General features: G+C 48.6%; 1 protein-coding gene across 1 annotated transcript in view; it reads right to left on the bottom strand.

Annotated features, from left to right (window-relative positions):
• Nucleotides 1-370: 370 nt before the first annotated feature.
• The window catches only part of PDLIM1 (PDZ and LIM domain 1), a 76909-nt gene continuing 53498 nt past the window's right edge, over nucleotides 371-23781 (bottom strand). Inside the window, 5 exon segments of the mRNA XM_030570462.1 lie at nucleotides 371-911; nucleotides 6412-6529; nucleotides 10036-10184; nucleotides 19055-19253; nucleotides 19400-19468. Coding sequence (XP_030426322.1) covers nucleotides 725-911; nucleotides 6412-6529; nucleotides 10036-10184; nucleotides 19055-19253; nucleotides 19400-19468 — 722 coding nt within the window. The 3' untranslated portion in view covers nucleotides 371-724.

Raw genomic sequence — 23781 nt, 5'->3', positions numbered from 1 at the left:
AAAAATAATACTATAAGTGAGCACTGTACACTTTGTATTCTGTGTAGTAATTGAAATCAATATATTTGAAAATGTAGAAAATATCCAAAATTATTAATAAATTCAATTGGATTCTGTTGTTTAAAGTGAGATTAAAACTGCGATCACAATAATTTTTTTTTTTAGTTAATCATGTGAGTTACCTGCGATTAATCGACAGCCTTCATAAAAATGTAAAGAATTCTTACCAATAAACATACTCCATTACCAAAAAATACATTGAATTTCCTGCCAACCATGTTCAGGAATGCGAAAGTGTTTGTTGGGGGTTGGGGACGGAAGGAGGCCACCAACATAACACCAGAAACTGGAAAGGAAATGCAGACAACGGTTGTCTTGTGGATTCATCACGTTTATGAACATGAAACAGAAGGGAAAAAACAACTGAGACACAACAGCTTCTGTGCTTCAGCTTGGCTTCTGATTTTCATCTCAATCGACAGTGAAGGGAGAAGAGGAAGATGGACAGTACAAAAAGGGGATCCAAACTGATTTGTCAGAGCTATATTTTTAAAAATGCAAGTGTTGAACATTAGTGGCTACCTAAGACTAACGGATGGAGGGTTAATGTGGCAGCAAAAGAAAAGCCATGCCGAGCATTGCTTATTGCACGGCAGGTTCAAGGGGGGGCTTGCTTTTTGGAAAACAGTAGTGTAGGAAAATAATACAGAGCCGATGATGTCATTCACTTTGGAAAGACAGTGACCACCTCATAGCCTTCGGGAGGGGTCACTCGCTCCCGGGCATGTGTCTCGCAATAGATGCAATCTTCCACAAAGAAGTGTCCTTTCTGCTTGAGGTTTGTCCCACAGTCGCTGCACACGTAGCACTCTGGATGGCGGTGCTTGTCACGCAGTTTCACAAACGCCCTCCTGTGGGAAACAACATAATGGCTCAGCTCTGGGGCTCCTGCAATCCCTCAAGGACTCCCTGGCTGAAATTCCCCATGCTTGTCCACTACTGGGACTGCTCCAGACAGCACAGCAGGAAGGAGGCAGCTGTTCTGCAGCAGCAACGTGCCAGTGAGAATATCTATGGGGAGCATGGGTTTAGGGAGGCAGAATGTGGATATCCTCGCTGGACAAAGACTGATGCCCAAGAAAGATTAAAAACTCTCTCCCCCTCACACTCAGTGCAGGCCAGGGCCATGCAGGGTTAGAAAGACTATGGGCAAGATCTTCAGTTGGTGTAACCCCAGTGCTCCCTGTGGTGCTACATCAATTTCCACCTGATGAGGATCTGGTCCTGTGACTGGCTAGCACTATGCAAAACAAGAACCCTGTTCCCTGAAAGCATTTTTAGAACTAGCCTTCCCATTTTTCCAAGCATAAGCACAAGGAAGTTCCAGGGAAAGTCCCTGGTCAAATTCTCTGGTGATATCCTTGGCGAAGTTCCTTCGCTTTCACTCGGCATTGTAACTGATCCCTGTCAGACCTGCATCCCCCAGGCAGTTGCCTGCATTCCCCGGGCAGTCTGTCCAGAGACATCCATGTTTCTATGGCTGTGCTGTAACTGTGCTTGCAGAGCCTCTTCTCTCCACAGGCCCAGGAGATCCAATACCTCCCCTCTACTCCAGACAGGAACATGCCCAGTGAGTGGAGCTGGCATGGTTGGCTGTGCTTCTGGGTGTGCTTGCCAAGCTGGGCAACCAGGAAAAGGCATTTGAAAAATGTGGGGTGGGGGTTAAAGTGGGGTGCAGCTTCTGGTCTCTATGACCCTGAGGCAATGGAGTTTACAATTGTGAACAGAGCAGTCACGGTCACAGGGAATGGGGCATTGTGGGACAGCTGCTGGAAGACTGTTATGATTGACACAAGTCACACTTGCACTGCGTTGACCTCAATTGGTTGACTATGGCTCAAGGCCATTCAGGGTGGTGGCATTACTGCATTGGCATAACAGGGCGCTTATGTCAGTTGGAGACAAATTTGAGTGTAGACACATACAGAAATAGGTTGGCGCAAGGTGACTTACAACAACCTAACTTTGTAGTGTAGACAGGCCTTAGTCTTAGAGAGGAGCTGGTAAACAGGCGTGTGCAACACTGAGGGTGTACCATAAAAAGTGGGTTTGAATGGCTCAAAACAAGTAAAATGAGCCAAAATATAACTCCAACACAACCAGTTTGGGCAAAGGGCTGCAGAACCAAAGGGCAGCCCTCTGACTTGCAACTTAAAAAAACCCAGATGTTTGTGGGAGAGGCAAAAGGTGCCTGGACCCTGGCTGAATTTTCCCATGCAGCAAATAGTCACTAACTCCTATGCTGTAGTTAGGGTGTCTAATTGTTCCATTGCATTCCATTCCCCTCAGGTAAACACAATGCGAATGCTATTTGCAACTAGCCAAACCAAAATAAGGAAAATACACAGCAGCTTGTTAGCTACCTGATGCAGCTCCCAAACAATTCCCTAGGAGTATAATTTTGCTCTAGCAGCACTCTCTTGAATTCATTAGTCACACTGTTTATAGTGCAGAGCTTTCCAGACCTACCCAATTGTTAGAGGAACCACAGGGTTTCATATTTTAATGCTGATTCTTATTTTACATGACATATCCCTGGTAACAGAACTTACTGATGTTCTAGTGTTGGTCAGCATTCAGGCTATGCCAGGCTTGTGAGATTCTGGCACGGAGGATGTATGCAGGAGGATGGGAAAGTCTAATGGAGGCTTTGAATGTATGGACTGCAGTGGGAAGGTTTTAAACATAATCCTCCAATCTGAGATCTATTTAAAGACCCCGCTTGAACTCCCAGGGAGAATTCTGCAGAGACAGCAGTTATAAGGAAACCAATGCTAAAAGATAAAAGGAGGACAGAAGATCTCATAGTTAGGCCAGATCTACAGTTACAAGTTTACAGCAGCCCAGCTGTATCGATGCAGCTGTAAGATTGCTGGGGTAGCCGCGCTAGGCTGATGGAAGAGGGCTCTCCCGTCGACATAACAAAACCAGCTCAAGAAGCAGCAGTACCTATGTTGGTGTGAGCTGCTGTGCACTCAATCACTTAGGCCAGCAAAATTTATATTGTTCAGGGTGTTTTTTTTTATACATCCGAGTGACAAAAGTTTTGCTGACATAAGTGCTAGTGTAGACATGGCCTTAAGGTACTGGACTGGCGAGTCAAGAAATCTGGCTCCTGTTCCTGGCTCTGCCACACTCCATGTTATGTATTATTTGCATTGCAGTAGCTCCTAGAGACCCCAGCTGAGATCGTGGCCCCATTGTGCTAGGTGCTGTACATACCCATAATGACAGAGTCTCTGCCTCACAGAGCTTATGATTTAAATAAACAAGACTGACAATGTTTGGGAGGGGAAACAGAGGCACAAGAAGTGATGCGACACTTGTCCAAGTCACACAGCAGAGCTGGGAAGAGAGCACAGATCTCCAAACTCCCACCCCTACATGCCTAAGGCTCTGGGAGGGAGTTGGGTGGGGGGAGGAGGTCTGGGTGCAAGCCCTGGGCTGGAGTGGGAGATTGGGGTGCAGGATGGGTGAGAGGTTGGCCTCTGGGATGGAATTTGGGTGTAGGTTCTGGGCTGAGGCAAGGGGATGGGTGTAGGACAGGGTGACCAGATGTCCTGATTTTATCGGGACTGTCCTGATATTTGCTTGTTTTTCCCGTGTCCTGACCAATGTTAGGTTGGGACAGTGGTCAAACAAGCAAAGGCTCCAGAGCCTGGAAGGGCTTGCGCCCTCCCCTGCCCCGACTCCGCCCCATCCTTCCCCCATTGGATCCCTCCCCAAATCCTGCCCCCATCCCCGCCCCCTCACTGCCCCATTGGCTTCCCTCCCCAAATCCCTGCCTCTTGCCAGCACACCATGCCCAGGAGACGCAGGGGAGTGCTGGGGCCAGGGTGAGTGAGAGTCGGGACCTGGCCCTGAGCAGGCAGGACTTGGGCCATGGTACCTGGAGGGAAAGTAGGGGGGTGGCCGCCAGGGCCATGGGGGCAGCTGTTCTTCCCACCTGGGCAGCAGGACTCGGGAGGAAGCCGCTGCTGGAGCTCCCACTGCCACGGGGGGAGGAAGTGGCCAAGCACGTGGTGCTCGGCGACTGTGACTTTGGCGCCCGGGCCCGAACCCCTCGAGCCCGGGCCTTCTGCGGGGACCCAGCAGCGCGCACACTGTGCACAGCCCATACCAGTCGCTTCTGGGCTGGCTGCCCAGCTGGTGGAATCCCGTGGCAGAGGCATCAGCAGCCCAGCCCCGTTCGTTTCCCCTGCGGGACACAAGCGGGATGGCGGGGCTGGGGCCTTGCTGCCCCCACCCAGGGTCACCCGCGGGATTGCACCAGTTGGGCAGCCAAGCCCAGATGCGACTGGCCAGGGGCTGGGCGCGCGCAGCATGCGCGCTGGGTCCCGCAGCAGGCCCAGGCTCGGGGGCTTCATGGGCACCAGAGCCGCACCGCTGAGCTCGGCCAGTGGCCGCTTCCTCCCCCCACGGCAGTGGGAGCTGCAGCAGCGGCTGCTTCCGAGTCCTGCTGCCCCAGGTGGGGAGAGAACAGCCGCCACCTGGCCCGCAGGCCACCACTACTCTCCCTCCAGGTACCGCGCCTGAATCCTGCCTGCTCAGGGCCAGGCCAGACTCACACTCGTCCCGGACCCACGCTCCCCTGAGTCTCCCGGCCTCCCTCCAGCACTTGCGGAGGGAGGAGGAATCGGGGGTGGGGGATTTTTTTTTTTTTTTTTTGCTCTGCCACCATTTTTTCCCTTCTGCCCCCCGCCCCGCCCCCCTGAATCCCGATATTTGACCTGGGTTGATCTGGTCCCACCCTAGTGTAGGAGGGGGTGAAGGGTGCAGGCTCTGGGAGGAGTTTGGGGGCTGGAGGGGATGTGTGGGAAGGGATGGGGGATGCAGAGTTTTGGGGATGGAGGGGGGGGTGCGGAGGGAGGGGTGCAGCTCGGGTGGGGGAGGGATGCAGGCTTACCTGGGGCTCTAGGCAGGTGGGTCGGGGGGGTCTCCATGTGCTGTTACCCCCAGGCACTGCCCACCGCAGCTTCCTATTGGCTGAAGGGGCGCTGGGGACAGACACGACCCACCCCACCCAGGGCTGCAGGGAGACCAGCAGCCATTGAAGCAAGCAGGCAGGAAGCCGCTCAGCTCTGCTGCACTGCCGGTGTTCAGTGGGGGGCCCTGGGCTGTTTTAAATGGGGGGGACACCTGGGGGCAGAAGGTGGAGCCAGGCATGTGGTGCCTGGGTACTAGGAATATTCCTGGTGCCCAGGCACCACGGGCCCACAGAACTCACCGCTCATGATAGGGAGTCACTGTGTCTGCATGCATCCTAGTGACTTGATTTGTTCTCCATCAGTCTGAAATAAACCTGCCACCTACACTGAGAAATACAGGCTGGGCTCTGTGTGTCCAGGAAAACGTAGTCGCTGCCTCAGGAGTAGGGTTGCCAACTTTGTAATATTTAAAAACCAGACACTCCAGCAGCAGTGCTGGAACCTCCTCCACGCTGCCTCTTCCCTGAGGCCCAGCTGGTGGCCCCAGCTGGGATGGGGCTAGCACAGATGATGACCTGGTGCCTCCCTGCCTCCCCATCCCACAGTAACTGGACTTTGGGTGTCTGGTCAGTAGATCTGACTGGACACTGTCAGGTCCCCTTTTCGACCAGACTTTCCGGTTGAAATCTGGACACCTGGCCACCCTAGGAGACCTTTGCAGGTTCACTGGCAGCATTTGTGAAACCTTCTGAAGGTACAAGCACCACGGGCCCTATTTCCAGAGGAGCCAAGTGCCCGCAGCTCTCACAGAACAGGAGTCCTAGACAGCAAGCCGTATACACACACACTATAGTATGGCAAGCTCCACTCTATGGCATGTCTACACCGCATGCTTCTTTTGGTAGCGTGGTAGCATACATACCAGCACAGCCTCCTGACATGGTATAAACCACAGTGTAGCTGGTGAGACATGGCTCAGACACATCTAAAGGGAGTGGGTATATATGCAAGTACATGGCTCTATTCCCCCAAACTATGCTTCCCTATCTATGCTGCTATTTTAGCTGCGGCCTCCACATCGCTGGAGCCCTTCCTGCCACTGGAAAAGACTGCGGGGAGACAGCGGGGAAAGACTCCGCCAGTTCTCTTCTGCTGGAGCCTTCTCCTGCTGCAGGGAAAGACTAGTCCTGCCAGAGCCTTTCCTTGCCACAGTGAAAGGCTCCGTTAGTAGGGAATGCTGAAGTTTTTGACTGCTCTCTCCCACCTGCCAGAGCCTTTCACTGCCATGTGTAGCACATACCACAGTGCAGATGCAGCAGACTTTTCACTGCGGCTTGTAGTAGATACCCATACCCTACATGCTGCTACCAGTGGTGTGTATGTGTAGACATCGCCTACAAGAACTGGGACAGGTCAATACTACACAATGCCGGATCCACACTTATCACAAATGGGCAGCTTCTGGGCATTTCCGATCGATGAGGCAACTTTTGTCATTGGTGGTTTCACACTTCTAAATCCAGAAGGTTTATTGGGATCGCCTGGGGATAGGAACAGAGCACTTTGGATTATGGGTTGCACAAACTGAAAGAGGAATCTTTAAATCCAGACTGGATGCTTTGCTAGAGATGCTCTAGTTCAATTCAGCTGTTGGACTTGAAGCAGGAATTAATCCAGGGAACTCCTAAGGCCTGTGTTATTCCAATATTCCTAGCCTTACAGTAAAGAAAGAGCTTTTAAAATAATGTGGCAGTTAAGGGCTGCAGATCCTCTCAATTTACAGACAGTGGTACATACATTATAGATCAAGATAGGAAAGAGGGACTTTATTCCATCTCAGGCAAGACGGGACAGGGCGTGGGGGCAACACCCTTGGGTCTCTCAAGAGTATGTGACTCAAACCCAAGAGTGAGCTGCATCCAGTGTTTGCCAAAGAAAGGGGATAAAACCCCACAGAAGCAGCCAAAATGGCCGGCAATGTCATAAACGCAAGTTGCTGCAGCCCAGTCCACATGGCACTGATGAAAGAACAAAGGAGGAAGCCTATGCTATGATTAGGGGCCTACCAAATTCATGGTCCATTTTGGTCAATTTCACGGTCATAGGATTTTTTAAAATTGTAAATGTCATGATTTCAGCTACTTAAATCTGAAATTTCACAGTGTTGTAATTGTAGGGGTCCTGACCTCAAAAAAGGAGTTGTGGAGGGGTCGCAAGGTCATTGTAGGTGGGGAGTTGCAGTACTGCTACCCTTACTTCTGTGCTGCTGCTGATGTGCTGCTAACCCTAAGCACCCCACCATCAGCCGCGCAGAAGTAAGGGTGGCAATACCATACCATGCCACTCTTACTTCTGCACTGCTGCTGGCGGTGGCTCTGCCTTCACAGCTGGGCAGCTGGAGAGCAGCGATTACTTGGCGAGGAGCCCAGCTGTGAAGGCAGAGCCACCGCCAGCGCAGTGCAGAAGTAAGAGTGGCATGGTACAGTATTGCCACCCGTACTTCTCAACTGCTGATGGTGGGGTGCTGGCTTCAGAACTCGGCGCCCAGCCAGCAGCCGTTGTTCTCCTGCTACCTAGTTCTGAAGGCAGCACAGAAGGTAAGGGTGGCAATACGTGACCCCCTTAAAATAACCTTGTGACCCCCCTGCAACTCTCCTTTTAGGCAGGACCCCCAATTTGAGAAACTTCTGGTCTCCCCTGTGAAATCTGTACAGTATAGGGTAAAAGCACACACAAGACCAGATTTCATGGGATGGGGGGGGATGAGATTTGACAGATTTCATGGCCATGAATGTGGAGGGACCATAGCTATGTTGCAGCTGCCAGCTATAGCTCCTATTATCACAGCAGAGTACAGAGAAAGGCTAGAGCACAGCCAGCCCACACACTCTGCGGATGCTGTTGCACCATTTGCCTGTTGGGCCAATAGCAAAGCATGTCAAAGCCTGCCTACATCAAAACATCTGTGCCGTTGTACCTACATCACTGCAGTTACCCTGGGGGTGACCTCTGCGGTGGACACACTGTACCAAGGCAAAGCAGGGTTTGCACTAGTGCAGGCTAAACCACAGAGGTGCAAGTCCCACTTGGCCCCAGTCAACTCGTCTATGTTTGTGTTTTGCCCACTGTAGGTGTACTGATGTAGTTTACACATCTGCAAAGCCCCTTCATCCTGAGTTGCCTCTGAATAGACCAGGAAGGATCCAGCACCACTTCAGAGTCACTGCTGCCATGATGATGTCCCTCAGTGGACATGTGTAACTATTGTTGCTCATCCAGACAATCCAATATGATGGACTGTGCAGGGAAGAGGTTACAGCAGCGTGCTCATGGTAGCCAACTTTTAAAACATCTTTTAGTTATTTAAAAAAAACCCTTCCTACCTTATTTTACATGAAATGTGCCCTCCCAATAAGTGTTTCTAAGGCTGAAAAAGCGATTGAGGACTCACCCTAGAGGGACTGTTATTTCATTGGTTGTTATTTCTGAGGTCCAAGATGAAGACCAAAAGACACTGGCCCAGATCCTCAGCTGGTATAAAGCAGTCTAATGATTAGGGGGACCAGATGTCCCAATTTTAGAGAGAGAGTCTGATTTTGAGTCTTTTTCTTCTTAGGCTCCTATTACCTCCCCCACCCCTTGTCTGATTTTTCACATTTGTTGTCGGGTCTCCTTACTAATGATGAAGACAGCGGTGTCTCTGCCGACTTCTACACCAGCGGGGGGATGTGGCTCAGAGTCTTTGAGCATTTGCTGCTTGTGCCTCTGTTTATCACTGTAAACTTAGTAGCATCACCAAGCATCTGGACTGGAAGGCAGAGCCTTTCTGACCTGTGTTGAAGGGGAAGCAGGTTAAGCAACAAACAGTCTTTCAGGGATGCATAACTTACAGTTCCTGCTCAGTATCAAGATTTATCAGCTCAAAATGAACCAACACAGCCCATTTTGGCTCTTTATCAGGCAAGCATATTTCAGTGCTAGAGGTTTCCAGCAATGCTGCAATCCTTGCAAAGTAGAATAAGAGCCCCTTTGCCTCTTATTTTCTTCAGTGCTACTGAGAACAGAGTCGACTTTCTCAGTGATTGACAATGAAATGAGAGTTTCTCACACGTGCAGAATTCCCATCAGTAGTTGTAAGTTACAAACATGCAACATAAACAGGGACACTTAAAAATATATGATTTTATCTTGGATATAAACTAAAAGAATTTTAAGAATCTAATTTGCTTCTCGCTTTTGAGGCTGTTTGTTTGCTCTTTGCAAATCACTCAGCTTACACAATGGAATTTGACAGATGTTTCACTTCCAGACTCATACCAGACCACCATGTTATTACAGATGGACTTGAACATACACCTCCCCAGTGCTGTGAACTCAGCCAAAGAAAGGCTTTTATTGGCCATTCATCAAACAATCTCTTCCCTATCTAGACCTGTTTGTTAAAGAAAAAAAAGATGTTAAAAACAAACAAACTTAAGATCTGGGGCTCAGCTAAGTACAACACAGATCCCTTTGATAAGGAGATTGTAGTTGTGCATTGTAAAGTCCACATGTTGACCCAGTGGCGCCAAAAGAGTGGCCCTTCAGCTACTCCTTCTTACCAGATCCAGTAATTTCCTGGATTTCAGCTGCAGCTGATCTTTCCCCTTCCTGGTTTGAGAAGATGGAAACTGCTAGCTTTAGTGCTCATACCTTCACACACATGTCCCATACAATACTGAATCTAAAAATTCTTTACCCGTGAAAAGTGAAGCCTGATATTTAGAAAATTTGGGGGAGTTTCTAAAAATTTTTTAAAATGCTTATGCTGTAAGAGTTCAAACCTATGGGTACATATGGATAACAACTGTATCGAAAGAGTATCCCTGCACATGGAAGTTAATGGAAAAGCGCCTGTCTGAAGGTTTCTGTGGAAATCATCTACAAAGGCCACTTTGAACAGTCAGCAGGTGGGGAAGAGGGTTTGCTTTTAAACCAAATGTAGACTATAGATCAGATCATAGCAAAGGGATCTGACAGCCACATGGAGAACACAGTAACTGCTTACCTTCAGATTCTAAAATTTCTTGTAGCACCAGGAACGAAGCAGATTGCCTGGGTGGTTCCTTTGGGTCTTCAGTCTCCTGGAGCATCTTGTAAACCTCAGACTCCTTGTCTATGACAAGGTTATTGGAGGGCTGGTTATGTTGCTCCAAACTGGGGAGAATATTAAAAAAATGCTTGATAAATGACCTATAATTAAAACAATCCACTGCCACAATCTGTAAATACTATAATCTGAGAACACCCCCATATGCAAACATATAGCATACCATAGTGGCGATAGAGGCTACGTTTGCACAAGGAAAGTGAAATCCTAGTGAGATGAAAGATGAACACCATGGCTTCCCAGTGGAAAACTCTTTTTCATGAGGATTTCCTCTCTCTCTCTCTCTCTCTCTCTCTCTCTCTCTCACACACACACACACACACATATATTCTCTCTTTCTCTCCCTTCTCAAGTATACTGTGCAATTCAATGTAAGAAATTTAAAAAGGTACTTTCCAGGAAATAACAATTCTGCTGAAATTAAATAAAAGGTGCATTGTGCCCAGGGCCAGCTTTAGGAAGTGCGGAGCCCAATCTGAACATTTTTGGCGGGGCCCCGGCAGGGATGACTTAAAAAAAAAAAGTAATGGAAAAAATGCCTTTTGTTTCTTAGCCTTTCAGTTCCCTATAAAAAGTTCTCATTTAAGGGATGTGCCACAGTATGTATTTTTTGTACCAATAGGCTTACCATACGTCCGTATTTTCCTCCCGGGTGGTGATTTATTAACCAAAAAGCCTGACATGTCCAGGAAAATAGATTTATGTTAACCCTACCTAAAGTTATTTTTTAAAAAGATGGGCCTGAACTAGAAATGAGCTCCGTTTTACATGTGTGGGTGTGCACATGTGTATCCAGTGTGCACGTGTGGGTCCCAGCTGCTCCCTGCCCCCCTCATTGAAGCAGGTGTGCAGAGTTACTGCCCTGGGAACTGCAGGGCACCAGTGAACATGGGACTGGCTAGAGGCAGGGCAGGGTCTGACTGGAGGTAGGGTCTGACTGCAGGCATGGCAAGAGGTGTGGGGCTGGCTGGAGACAAGGGTGTGGGGGGTGAGTTGGCTTCAGGCAGGGCCACAGAGGGGTGCAGCAGGGGTTGGTAGGGCTGAAGACAGGAGTGCGGGACTGGCTGGAGACAGGGCAGGGAGTGCAGGGCTGGTGCAGCAGGGCTGGCTGGAGACGGGCTGGCTGCGGGCAAGGGGTGCGGGGCTGGCTGGAGACAAGGACTGGTAGGATGACCAGATGACAAAGATGAAATATTGGGATGCAGGGCAGTGGCTACTCCGTTTCGCCCCGCCTGGGACACTCGCTCCCACAGCCCCGGGCAGGCCCGCCCCAGGGAGCTCGGGGACTCACCCAGGCAGGAGGCAATCCAGGCAGCCGGGCCCGGCCCCTCCCAGCAGGAGCGTGTTCGCCCACGTGTGTGTCTGCCTCCCGCCCACGCGGGCCCTGCCCGCTCTGCGCTGCCCCCGGCCCCACCGCGCTGCCCCGTAGGCTGCAGGGCTGGAGCAGCCTCCATGCTGCACTCCTGGCCCTGGCCTGTGTGCAAACCTGGGAGGGAGGAGGAATCGTGTGTGTTTGGGGAAGAGGCAGGGCCAAGGTGGGGATTTGGGGAGGGATCCAACAGGGGAAGGAGGGGGCGGAGTCAGGACGGGGGGGCCCCCCCAAGAGGCCCTCTGGGCTCCGCCTATGCAGAAGGCAAAATTGTTTGTTTGTCCAGGGTCCTGCCCAAACTTTGGTCGGGACGCGGGACAAACAAGCAACTATTGGGGCAGTCCCAATAAAATTGGGATGTCTGGTCACCCTAGGGTCTGGAGGCAGGGCAGGGGATGCGGGGCTGGCTGCAGGCAGGGGCTGGTGCAGGCAGGGCAGGGGGTGCAGCAGGGGCTGGCTGTGGGCACAGGGTACAGAAAGTACAACCCACCCTGTACAGTGAGTACCCCCTCTTCCTCCCTCCCCCACCAGGGTAGCAGCAGCAGCCTGGGGCTCGGGGGCTATTTTAAGGGCCCAGGGCTCCCCTACTTCTACCGCCTCTGCCCTTTAAATAGCCACGGGAGCCCTGGGGAACTGGCAGGGCTCCAGCAGCTATTTAAAGGGCCAGGGCAGTAGAAGCAGCTGAAGCCCCGGACTTTTTAAATAGCCTCCAGAGCCCCACAGCACTACCTCAAGGCTCCAGCAGTGGGACTCTGGTGGCAATTTAAATGGCCTGGGGCTCCAGTCCCTGCTGGGAGCCCCAGGCCCTTTAAATTGCTCCCTGGGGAAGCTGGGCCACCCTGGTACGGTGCACCGGCTCTTGCCAGTATGCTGAACTGGGGCTTGAGAGTGGGGCCCTCTTAGGGGTGGGGCCCGATTCAGGGGAATTGGCTGAATTGGCCTAAAGCAGGCCCTGTGCCATAGGCTACGTCTAGACTACCCGCCGTATCAGCGGGTTAAAATCGATTGCTCGGGGATCGATATATCGCGTCTCATCTAGACGCGATATATCGATCCCCGACCGCGCTTATATCGATTCTGGAACTCCACCAACCCCAATGGAGTTGCGGAATCGACAGGGGGAGCCACGGACATCAATCCCACGTGGTGAGGACGGGTGAGTAATCTGATCTTAGATATTCGACTTCAGCTACGTTATTCACGTAGCTGAAGTTGCGTATTTAAGATCGATTTCCCCCTGTAGTGTAGACCAGCCCATAGAGAATGAATTGTGCTGCTCTTGGGGCAGCCCAGCTCCTGTTGTTTAAGAAGAGTGATCTGGCTTGGTTCTCAGCACAACTAGAGCTGGAGACAGAGTGTGTTTAGTGCAGGCAATGGGGAGCAAGTGGGGCTTAGTAATAAAAGCTGAGTTTCAACTTCAGCTGCAGAGTGGTGACTCACTGCTTGTTCCTGCTCTAGGAATGCAGGGGACCAATGCTACAATTCAGCAAAACACTTAATGTGTGTAACTTGAAGAGGGGAATTTGTATTCCATTCCTAATATTACTTATGCATATTCATATATGGAGATATACCCATCTCATAGAATTGGAAGGGACCTTGAAAGGTCATCAAGTCCAGCCCCCTGTCTTCACTAGCACTGATTTTGCCCCAGATCCCTAAGTGGACCCCTCAAGGATTGAACTCTCAATGCTGAGTTTAGCAGGCCAATGCTCAAACCACTGAGCTATCCCTCCCCCCACTGATTAGCTTCTATTAATAACTCTCTAATTAAAAAAAAATCTTTGTATTATAGCAAGACCTGGTCCTGAAAACCTTACTCCTAATAGTGACTGCCACAGTTTCAAGCTCAAAGTGCTTTTTAAAAAAATGGGTTATCAATATTGCCATTTTACAGATAGGGTAACTGAGGCACAGAGCACTTCAGCAATTTGCCTAAGCTCACAGAGCAAGTCAGTGGCAGAGTCAGGAATATTATTCCATCTCCTGTCCCCAAACTGCTGCTTTAAGCACTGGATCTCCATTGCCTACCTAGACATTTTTGTTGCCTTTTATGGTGTGAGAGTGATTAGCAATCTCAGTTTAATGGTTTTGGTATTGAAGTGTAAATGTAGCACCTCAGAATACAAACCATCTCTCTGTGGATACATTTGTGCTAACTGAAGCATCCTAAATGAATGCAGCTGGAAACATTACCCAAGTTGGATTAAGGGCAAATGTCTTCTTTAAAAATGGGACATTGAGGAATGAGTGTCATCTGCCTACTAGGTTAAATAATATACAATGAGACATAAGTGGTTTGCTAGGTTCAGCCTACCAGAACACCATTGTTGCATACAGGAAGAGCAGGCACTTGTACACAAGCATCCTGAAACTGAGATGAATTTGTAGAGAGAAATCTTTTTGCTGATGAAGCAACTGCATATTTTCCAAGCCAATTTGTAATCAAGTGATCTGGGGGTTAGCCTGCACAATAAACACTCCAAGCACCAGAGGTAAATTGATGGCAAATGTTATAATGCATGTTTTCACGAAATAATCTCAAAAAATGTTCCGATCTATAGTAAAATATTCTGGAGTGAAAGCAGTGTACTCTTTCAAGCAATATACACATACATTCAAGCATTTAGAATATGAATATCAATGACCTGAAAGTCTTAGCAGAAACAGGATCAAGTCCCGATGTCTTTTACATAGGAAATTCCCTGGATTATCCTAAATTAATCCATGCCCCCCATTACAATTTTATATCCTCCCATCACCCTTTATATTCTCCCATCACCTTTTCTACTCTCAAAATAATGGGCTGAAGCCCACTGTTAGTCTTTCATTCACAATACTAAGGATATTTAATCCATGTACATTGAAAAGAAAATGCTAAAAATTGTCTTATGGAGCATTATAAACAGACACACAACATTTCAAACAAATCAGTGTTGTGACAATGTGCATAATGTATGTGTCAGACCTTCCACATTTTTAGCACTCAGTGATCCATTTTTTAGAAAATGAGACTGTGAAGACAGACCAAAAATTTTTTTTAAAAAATCTTTCATGAAATTGTGCAATTGCTCATGTCTTGAGGAAGGCGCACATACTAATGTTATTAATACAAAGTGATAGAACTGGCTTAAAGTAAGAGTCTGTGGGGACAGATATTTGGCAGAAGAGAACTCTGACTTCCCTCAGTGAAGTTAATCATTCCAAAAGGAGAGCAGAGGAACCTTGCTAATTCATAGTAGTGACCAGGAGACCCACTGTTGATTTACTGAGTTTTGTAAATTAGCAAGAAACCAATGCCACAGTAATAAAACCTACAAAGAGACAGCCTCACTTAGTGTATTTTGGCAAGTGTAATTTTGCTTTTATTTTACTGTAACACATTTTGTGAAGGTAATGAAGGTCTTTGAGATTGGGCGGTAGGGAATTCTAATGCCACCGGCACTGAACTTTTGCTTAGAAGCTGGTGGAGACCCACTTGGGTTCTTTTGTCAGCATTATCAGGGTCTGGATTAGCAATGAGAAGTAGTGATGTTTTACTGTTCCTGAGGTAAAGCATATCAATTACAAGTTGTAACACTGAAACACTTTGCTCCTTGTAGTTCACTATCTGCACTGCATTGTTATAAAGTGGCGGCTATCTGGGATTTCGTGGCTGTTACAGTGAAAAACTTGGCCACATGGATCTCTGCAGTGACTATTGGGTGAAAACTCAGATCCTCCTGCTCCAAAAGCATATGGTCCTTAACACTAGATCTAAAAGGGCTGTTAGCAGTGCAGTTCTAATTTTATCCAGCAAAGGAGATTGGGATTCATACACAGTAGCCAGTTCATAGCACTGTAAGCTAAAATAGACATAAACTAACTGAAATAATCTAAGAATGTAGCACTGCAGCTGATTCCTAACCAGCTCCTGTGAAAGGAATTGGCATCTTAGCTGTTCTGCAAAGATGCCTGAAGTGGTTTAGCTTGCTTTCTCTGCCCACTCTGATTTTAATGTCATCATCTGAAAACCAATTGTGCTGAATGTTGTTTGAAGTGTGCTGAATGTTGTTGACTGTGATTTCATATAACTCAAATACAGTTCCTGAGCTGCTATGCTAGTGCCAGTTGGCCATCAAGGAATCACAGGCACTAAACTACCTACCATCAATACAGGCTAATACAATGCAGAAATATTTATATTGCTTTCCATCTGTAGATCTCAAAGCGCTTTATAAAGGATGTAAGCATCATTAGCCTTACAGAGGTAGAAACTGAGGCACAGGGCAGTGAAGTGACTTATTGAAAGTCACCCAGCAATCCAATGGCACAGTTGGGAATAGAACCCAGGTCTCCTGAATGCCAGTCCAATGCTCTATCTACTAGTCACCCTGCCTCCAAATTAGTAGGTGTCACCTGCCTGGGAAGGAACACTGGGGAAGAGGAGCCTGTTTTGCCGGAATTGGACTAACTCAGACTACATAGCCTGATCCTTCAATACACACAACACCCACTAGTGCTATGTGAAATGAAAGCTCACAGGACACTTACCAGCTGGACAGATGGTAGTGCCTTCCATTCACTACGAATTAGGGATTCGGGAACAAAATGTTACCAGTCTGGTGCTTTAAACAACAACTCTACTCACCCTTCCACTGAACAAGTCAAATCAGTACAACACCATTTTTCAAATAATCAAATTGTGTATGTTTTACGTGTGTGTGTGTGTAAAAAGCAGCAGAGGAAAGGTGGCAGATGATTTGGTACATTTTGGTGCTTTGCATTGTGCACAGCAAAGAAATACAATGCAGAGAAAGCGTCTGTGATGATATCATCATGCACTACGTTTTCATTCAGAAAGGTGACACATAAAACCTTGGATTCTTGGTGACTGGTCGACACTGTGAGCAATGGACAAGTAAGTCACTGTGGAGATGAAGCCGGGGATGCACATGTGCGCTGAGTAAGCCACACACGCAGCAGGCAAGGTTACCTGGAAAAAGCAGGGCTAACAGAAGAGATCTGCCCTTGTAAAGTGCCAGGATGTTTCTCTGGGAATAGAGCTGCAAGGGGGAATTAAATTGCACGTGCACCACTTTGAGTCCTGGCACCTCACCTTCCACAGGGCTGTTGGGGCCAGATCTGAGCGGCTTGTTTTAAGCTGTTCGGGGCCCACTCTCACTTGGCTTGGGATGGAGGAGGTGCTGTGCCTCCTTTGCAATGGAGGCAAGGAGGTGTGCGGCTGGAGAGGATTATAGACCGTTGCAAAGGTGCCTGGAACCCAGGAGGCGATAAACGGCTAGAGGCAGGAAAGGGTTACAAGGAAGGTTGGGTATTTTTTTTTGGTAGGGTTGCAGAGTTGAGAGGAAACACAGGGGGGGAAGAAAGGAAGGAAGGAAGGAAGAAGTTAATGGAGGACTAAACCAAATTCCCAAGCAATTCTGAAATGAGTACTTCAATCAGTATTCCTTTTACTAGAAGGATCCACCATATACAGATCAGCTCTATGGTAAAGCTTCTGGCTAATGCTGACATTCTGGCTGAGCACAAAGGGTATGTCTACACTGCAGTCAGGAGGTGTGACTGAGCGCACGGAGGCATGCCTGAGCTAGTTTGAATCTAGTTAGATCAGGTATGCCTACATGAACTGCAGTCCCACCTCTAGACTGCAGTGCAGACCACCCAAAGGATACAGTGTAGCAGGAGGAACTAGATGCTAAGTCCCCTCCCCTCACCCACCACCTGTCACCATAAGGTAGTTCTTTGTAAAGATCTGAAAACCAAATACAGTGGTTGCAGTTTCTCCGGCCAGACTCTGCAATCGCTTACACCAGTGTAAATCTAGAGAAACGGGCTGGGCTGGACAATTTCAATTACGTTCCTCTGGAATAACACTGGCACACGGATCTGGCCTCTTGAGTTCAGAGAAGTTGCTCTTAATGGGTGCTGGGGGCTGTGCATTATAGATCATGTGATGTTAGATGAACATGGTGCCAGACCACTTCGAAGTCTGAACCATTGAAAAACAAGCCACAGAGCATCAGTCACTATTGTCTGGGGTTTGGACAGGTGAAGGCCCCATTAAAGCAGCCTTGCAGTAGCTGTAATTCAATTCTAAAAGGACACCTGTTTTGGTAAAGAAAATCCTGCTAGGCTTTAGCAGCTACTTACAATCTCTGCCCACCCACTGCCACCTGCCCTCTTTCCAGGGAAGGAGGGGGGAGAGAGAGCCCCATGGGGCTCACTGACACCAGCCTTCTCTCAGGGGCAGTGAAAGGCAAAAATAACCCTTGGGGGCAGGGAAGCCAAAATGCTGAAGGCATTTTCCTGACCTTATCAGAGTGGCTACAAGCTCGCATAAGCACTTATGGAGCCATGTTTTCAGACTAGTATTAGAAGGTCTCAATTTCTGCAGGCACAACAACCTGTGACCACAACTCAAGTTCCTAGACCTCTCACTTTTGACTGCACCTGCAAGTCAGGGATTTGAGAGGACTAGCACCTAAAGCACAGGCATAAACTGCACCTTTGAAAGCAGAGGCCAGTATCTTTAGATTGTGATGCCCTCTGTTCTGTGTTTGTGCAGCACCTAGCACCAATGACGTCTTAGTCCATGACTAGTGGTTCTAAGCACTAGGGTAATACAAATAACACCAAAGTGCTCTGACTTCTTATTGTTATCATTATCTCCATTTTACCAATGTGGAAACTGGGACATCGGGAGGCTAAGTAAGCGACTTGCTCCACGTCAAGAGAGGAAGCCACGTTCAGAGCCCGGAACAGAGCCCAGCAGGTTCCTGACTCCCCCGTCCTGTGCTCACATCATTGGACATACTCGGGTTTGTTTCTAGCACTTCAGCCTAGAAGTAGGCTAGCATTTTTGGTGAAGTGAGAGTTACTTGGCAAGGGTCAGATGCAAATACAAACCCATCCCCATGGCTGTTCTGCTTGGATTGCTGTCGAGGTAGAGTATGTTTTCAGACTTGCAATCTCAACCATGTAGCAGGTTGAGTTGAGCAGAAGAGAAACACTGCCCAGGGCTCTTTGCAATTCTTTAAAATCCAAAGAAAAAGGCAGTTTAATAAAAACTCCAAGCCTTGACATTGTCCCTGTAAGATTTCAAAGCCCTCTCTGAAAAGGGGCTGCTCTTTCCTCCGTACCACATTGAACCTCTTCCAGCACTGCTTGCAAAGCCAGAAGAAAAGACCAATTGTACAAAGTGCTGATAATAAGCATTGGGCACCTGTTGCGGCAGAGGGTGATTTTAAGGGCTGGTATGTCATGCTGAACGCACCTGCTGAAACTGCGCTGGTCTCTGGCAAACAAAAACACACAATTGTTAATTTCACCTTTGCACCTTGCAGAATATTCCCTGCCCCCACAAGCCATGCCCCCCTGGACTGCATCCAGTCTCACACCTGCTAGCTGCACTCTTTCCACAAGCCTGAAAGAGAATTGTCCCATGTTAAAAAATGGATACGCTTGCAATAAGTTATGACAAAGTTCACTCCATGACAACAGACATCCCAGCAAGGAAGGGGCACGGAGAGAGAAGTGGGGAACTACTTACGGCTTGCTGGGTCCTGGGCATCACCAGATGACTTAGACTCCACAGCACTGTTGAAGGTCTGGATGTTTTCTGAGGAGTAGAGGCCTGCGGGGCTGTTGTACTGGGCAGTGATCACTTTGGGGGCAGTGCTGGAAGCAGTGGCAGCAGTGAATGGCATAGCACTTCGGTTGTGTGCGCTTCCTATGTGCCTATTTCCTGCATGCAAGGGAGCAAAGGCAACATCAGAAGTGTCTGACATGCAGGTGGGAAGTGCCAGGCAGCCCAATGAACATGCAGCACAAGGACAGGTCTACGTAACCAGAGAAGCACTCTCCCCCAAATCCACCCAGCTGCGACCCTACGCTGGGACAGAGCTCTCAGCAGGCCGAAGATCTTCATGCTACGAGCATCCCTATCCACAGCTGCTCGTTCTGCTGACAGCGAGAGAGTCCATAATGCAGGACATTAGGCTTCAGCGATGACAGATCCCTGGAAAGACAGGGCTGGGGAACACCCTATCAGAGCTATTGCCTCGAGCTGTCAGCAAACTTCACTGGATCAACTGCATTCAGTCCCAAGCTTTATTTTATTTTATTTTTTTTATTAAAGGAATGGTTTGATTCTGGAGCACAAGTTGGCACAACCGCCCTCTCACTGAGCCCCCCTGTAAGCCAGCCCTGGGAGCAGGACTGTTCAGATTCATCATGTGACTGGGCTTCCAAGCAGATGTAGGCTGACATTTTCAAATGTGACTAGTGGATTGGGGGGTGGGGGAGAAGGGTCCAACCTTTCATACCTTCAAGAGGCTGGATTTTCAGAGGATGGGTGCTCAGCACTATCCAAAAGTCAGGCCTGGTTAAGGTATCTCAGTTGAGCATTGAAAAATTTAGGCATTCAAAAATTACTAGCCACTTCTGAAAAGATCCCCTCATATTCTCGCCGACATAAAGAAAGAAAGGGAAAGGCATTAAAAATTCTTGCATGTGGTTCCTGAGTAACAAACACCCATAGGTTAGTTATCAAGACAGTGGATTTCAACCTGCTACAAGGCTGTGTGTCCCATTTAATTCAGTCAGTCTTCCAATCTGAGCCTCCATCAATTTGATCAAAAACTCCGGAACCAAAATTCCTTAGTATTTATTTAATCAAAATGAAGAATGGAAGGTTTTGGGTTTTTTTTTTTTTTAAATATTCCACTGTCATCTTGCCTTCAATAGCACTTTTCATTCAAAGCACTTAATGCCGGCTAAATCTGAACCTCATCTACAGGCCCAGAAATGGGAGTAGAAAGGTAAGTGACAGGACAAGAACACAGAGCTAACTGGTGCCAGGCCTGCCCATTCCCAGGCCCTCTGGACTAGCCATTAGATTATGCTGCCTCAGGCAGATATTACAGGACAGCTGGAATCACTGGCTATAGAAAGTTGCTATTTAATAAGAAAAGGACCAAATTCTGAAGAAGAGACATGCTCAAGGAAGATTCTTCTGAAGCAGAGACTGCTGCAGCTACAAATGGAATTATTCACGTACTGCTCTTGACAGAAACACTGTTAAATGCTATGCAAGCTGGGACATGACGCCAGCTGGGCACGTGAACATCGAGGCCTTGTCTATGCTACAAAGTTTTGTCAGCAAAAGCTTCCTTTTGCCGACAAAACAGGGCAGGAGTAAACACTGCAAAGCTACTTTTGGCAGCAAAACTCTCCTGTTTTGCTAACAAAATAAAACCACCTCAACGAGAGGCATAGAGCTTTTTGGAGCAAACTTTAAGCATCGTAGCATCAGTGTAGACGCTGCTGTTTGTTTTGTTGACATAACCGGCTTCCACCAGTATCCCACAATGCCCATCATGACCACTCTGCTCATAGGCGCCGACCTTCCCCTCTTCCCGTGGGTGCTCGACCCCCGCCCATCCCCATTCCACCTCTTCCATGAGGTCTCCCCGCCCCACCTCTTCCCACTTGTTCCCCGCCCCCATTCCAACCCTTTCCCCAAATCCCCACTCCAGCCTCTTCCCTGCCTCCTCCCCTGAGCGCACCATGTTCCCACTCCTCTAATTTTTCCCCATGGGTGCTCCAGCCTGAGACTACCCACGGAGTTGGCACCTATGGCTCTGCTCACTGTTTTGATCTCTGCTGCCCTGCAGTCATGCACCTCTCCCCTTTCAAAGCTCTGGGAAGTGTCTGACAGCCAGCTGCTGCTATGCTCCCAGAACAAAGAGCAATCATTAACATGGAATGCTCCTGTTCTGCCCTGCACTAGGAATACAGTGGCAGGCAGACTGCTGCTGTGGGGAATGTGGGTGGGGGGTGGGTGGGGACTGCTGTGCTGCTTGACATTCCTCAGCACGGACTCCCCCACCCCCAGACACACCACTCTCCTCTCCCTCCCCCCCACACTTCAGGTGAAAAGTGGCTGACAATCTAGCAGGATGCCCATGGAACATGGGACTGAGAAACCTGTATCATGTGATACATGAGGCATTGCAAACCCTTCCTAAAGCACCCTGCAGCCAATTGCACAGTGAGGTAACTACCCCAGTGCACTGCTCTCTGTGTCCCTGCCAGAGCTGTTACTGTGGATGCACTCCACCAACACAGGAAGCTACAGCAGTTTAATTAAAGCAACATAACTTTTGCCTACAAAACTCTGTAGTGTAGACAAGGCCTAAAATGAATTACTGTTTCTGTCAGGGCTTATCTAAATGAACACTCAGTTCACAATATGCTGGGTGTAAATCTACCCCACGTTAGCCTGCTCAGCACTGAGGCCTGGTCTATGCAAAAATGTTCTGTGTGCATACCTATGCTGGTCAGGTGTGTGAAAAAACCAGACCCCAGACTGAACAAGAGACCCTGACAAATACCTGGTGTAGAGAGCTATGTCAACAGAAGGCGGCTTGTCAATGTCGTTCGGAGAGATGATGGTCCTACACTTGCAGAAAAACTCCTTGTTGGTGCAGGTTGTGTCTACACTAGCAGGGTAGCCTGGTACATGCTCTGTAGCACAGACACAGCCTGTGTGTCCACATGGACCCTGCTGCACACTCACAATTCCCCAGTGCGCTTTGGCCATTTCAAAGCAGAGCAAGATTGAAGCGCACTAGGGAATGGTCAGTGTGGGCCAACAGGGCTCACATGAACTGTGCATGGCAAGTGCACTAAGCGATGGTTTAGACCAGCACTAAGAAGGACAGCATCAGGCCTGAGCACAATATGTAGAGGGTACAGCAGGAGTTCACTAGAGCTGGGAGAATAGTGGGACAAAAGTTTTCACAAAAATCCTCCTTTTTCTATTGAAATTTCAATGCAAACTACAGTGGAAATGATGAATTTTGACATTTTTCAACCTGCTCTAGCTCTTTCAAATTTGCAGTGACCCCTGTTCTATTGTTAAGGGTCTCAGGCCCAAGTGACACAATATTAACCAGAGGCATCATCACCACCTTAGTTTCCTGGGTTTACAGTCCCTTACCGCAATTAACACAGCACTCCTGTACATCTCAGAACCCTAACGCAATGCTACCAGTTTAACTGGTACAGAATAAGCCACCCATTTCAAAAGGACAAAGAAATTCCCCACAAAATGTTCATTTTAATGTTTGGTAACATTTCTAGATTTCCTTACCCAGCTGGCTGCTGTCCCCAGACTGACAGAGTCAATCAGAAATGCTCCCATTCATGAGTTTCAAGTCATTAGAAACCAATGAGGTAACTAGAGCCAGACATGTGTGGGCTAGAAAGAGGAGCTGTCACATGTCATCTCCAATTGGTGTGCCTGGGCATTAGGCCTGTAGGTTTCCCACACACTGATGAAAGACCGACCCCTACAATAAGAAGTTAATGTCCCATTTACCCAGTAGTGTTCAAGCCTTTTGTTCAAGTCTTATTTCAAGCACAATGATGACACTGCTCTTTTGCCCATATAGTCTTTCCCATGGCAGAGACTGTGGATGGTAGCAAGAAATGAGAGCGACCACTCTGTCAATTACCCAAGGGAAGAATCAATATTCTTATCCCAGCAAAGAATTGGTCCAATGCAATTATTAAAATCCCCATTAAGAGGATACAAGTAGAAAACTGTTTCAGACGTGTATAATAATACTCCTGAGGGGATTCTGCGGGACTGTGCGCCCACAGAAAACACCCCCCCCCCCAGCTTTCCTGTGTTTCCCTGCAGAAAATGCAGCAAAGAATCCTGTGGCACCTTATAGACTAACAGACGTTTTGGAGCATGAGCTTTCGTGGGTGAATACCCACTTCCTCAGATGCAGAAAATGGCACCAAAGTAAAGGGAAGCCATGCTGGGAGGGGGTGTCGGCTAAGCACCACCTCCTGGGTCCTAGTGCCAGTCATGCTCCTCTTCTGTGTGCTGGGAGCTCTCCTGTTTTCTATTCTGTGCAACAATGAATGCCCGCAGTGGGGCTGGGGGAAATGAGGGAAGGACGTGAGGGAAAGAGGCAGGGGGGAAGAAAGAGGAGGAGGAGGGGAATGTGCAAGGGAGGGGAGGGGAATGTGTGGGGGAGTGGAGAATGAAAGGGGATAAGGGAGTTGGGAGCCTGGCATATGGATCCCCTCAGCAGCATCTAGGGCTCCTCCATCAAGCAGGCCCACTGAACCCTCATCCTGACAAGCCCTACCCCCCACACCTGTACCCCTCTGATGAGCCCCCCACACCCAGACCCCAACCCCACTGATTCCCAACCAGCTGCTCCTGGACCGCCACCCCATCAAGCCCCACTCCC

The sequence above is a fragment of the Gopherus evgoodei genome, chromosome 7 (assembly GCF_007399415.2).
Source record: "Gopherus evgoodei ecotype Sinaloan lineage chromosome 7, rGopEvg1_v1.p, whole genome shotgun sequence".
Taxonomy (NCBI): Eukaryota; Metazoa; Chordata; order Testudines; family Testudinidae; genus Gopherus; species Gopherus evgoodei.
This window is presented reverse-complemented; position numbering and strand designations above follow the sequence as displayed.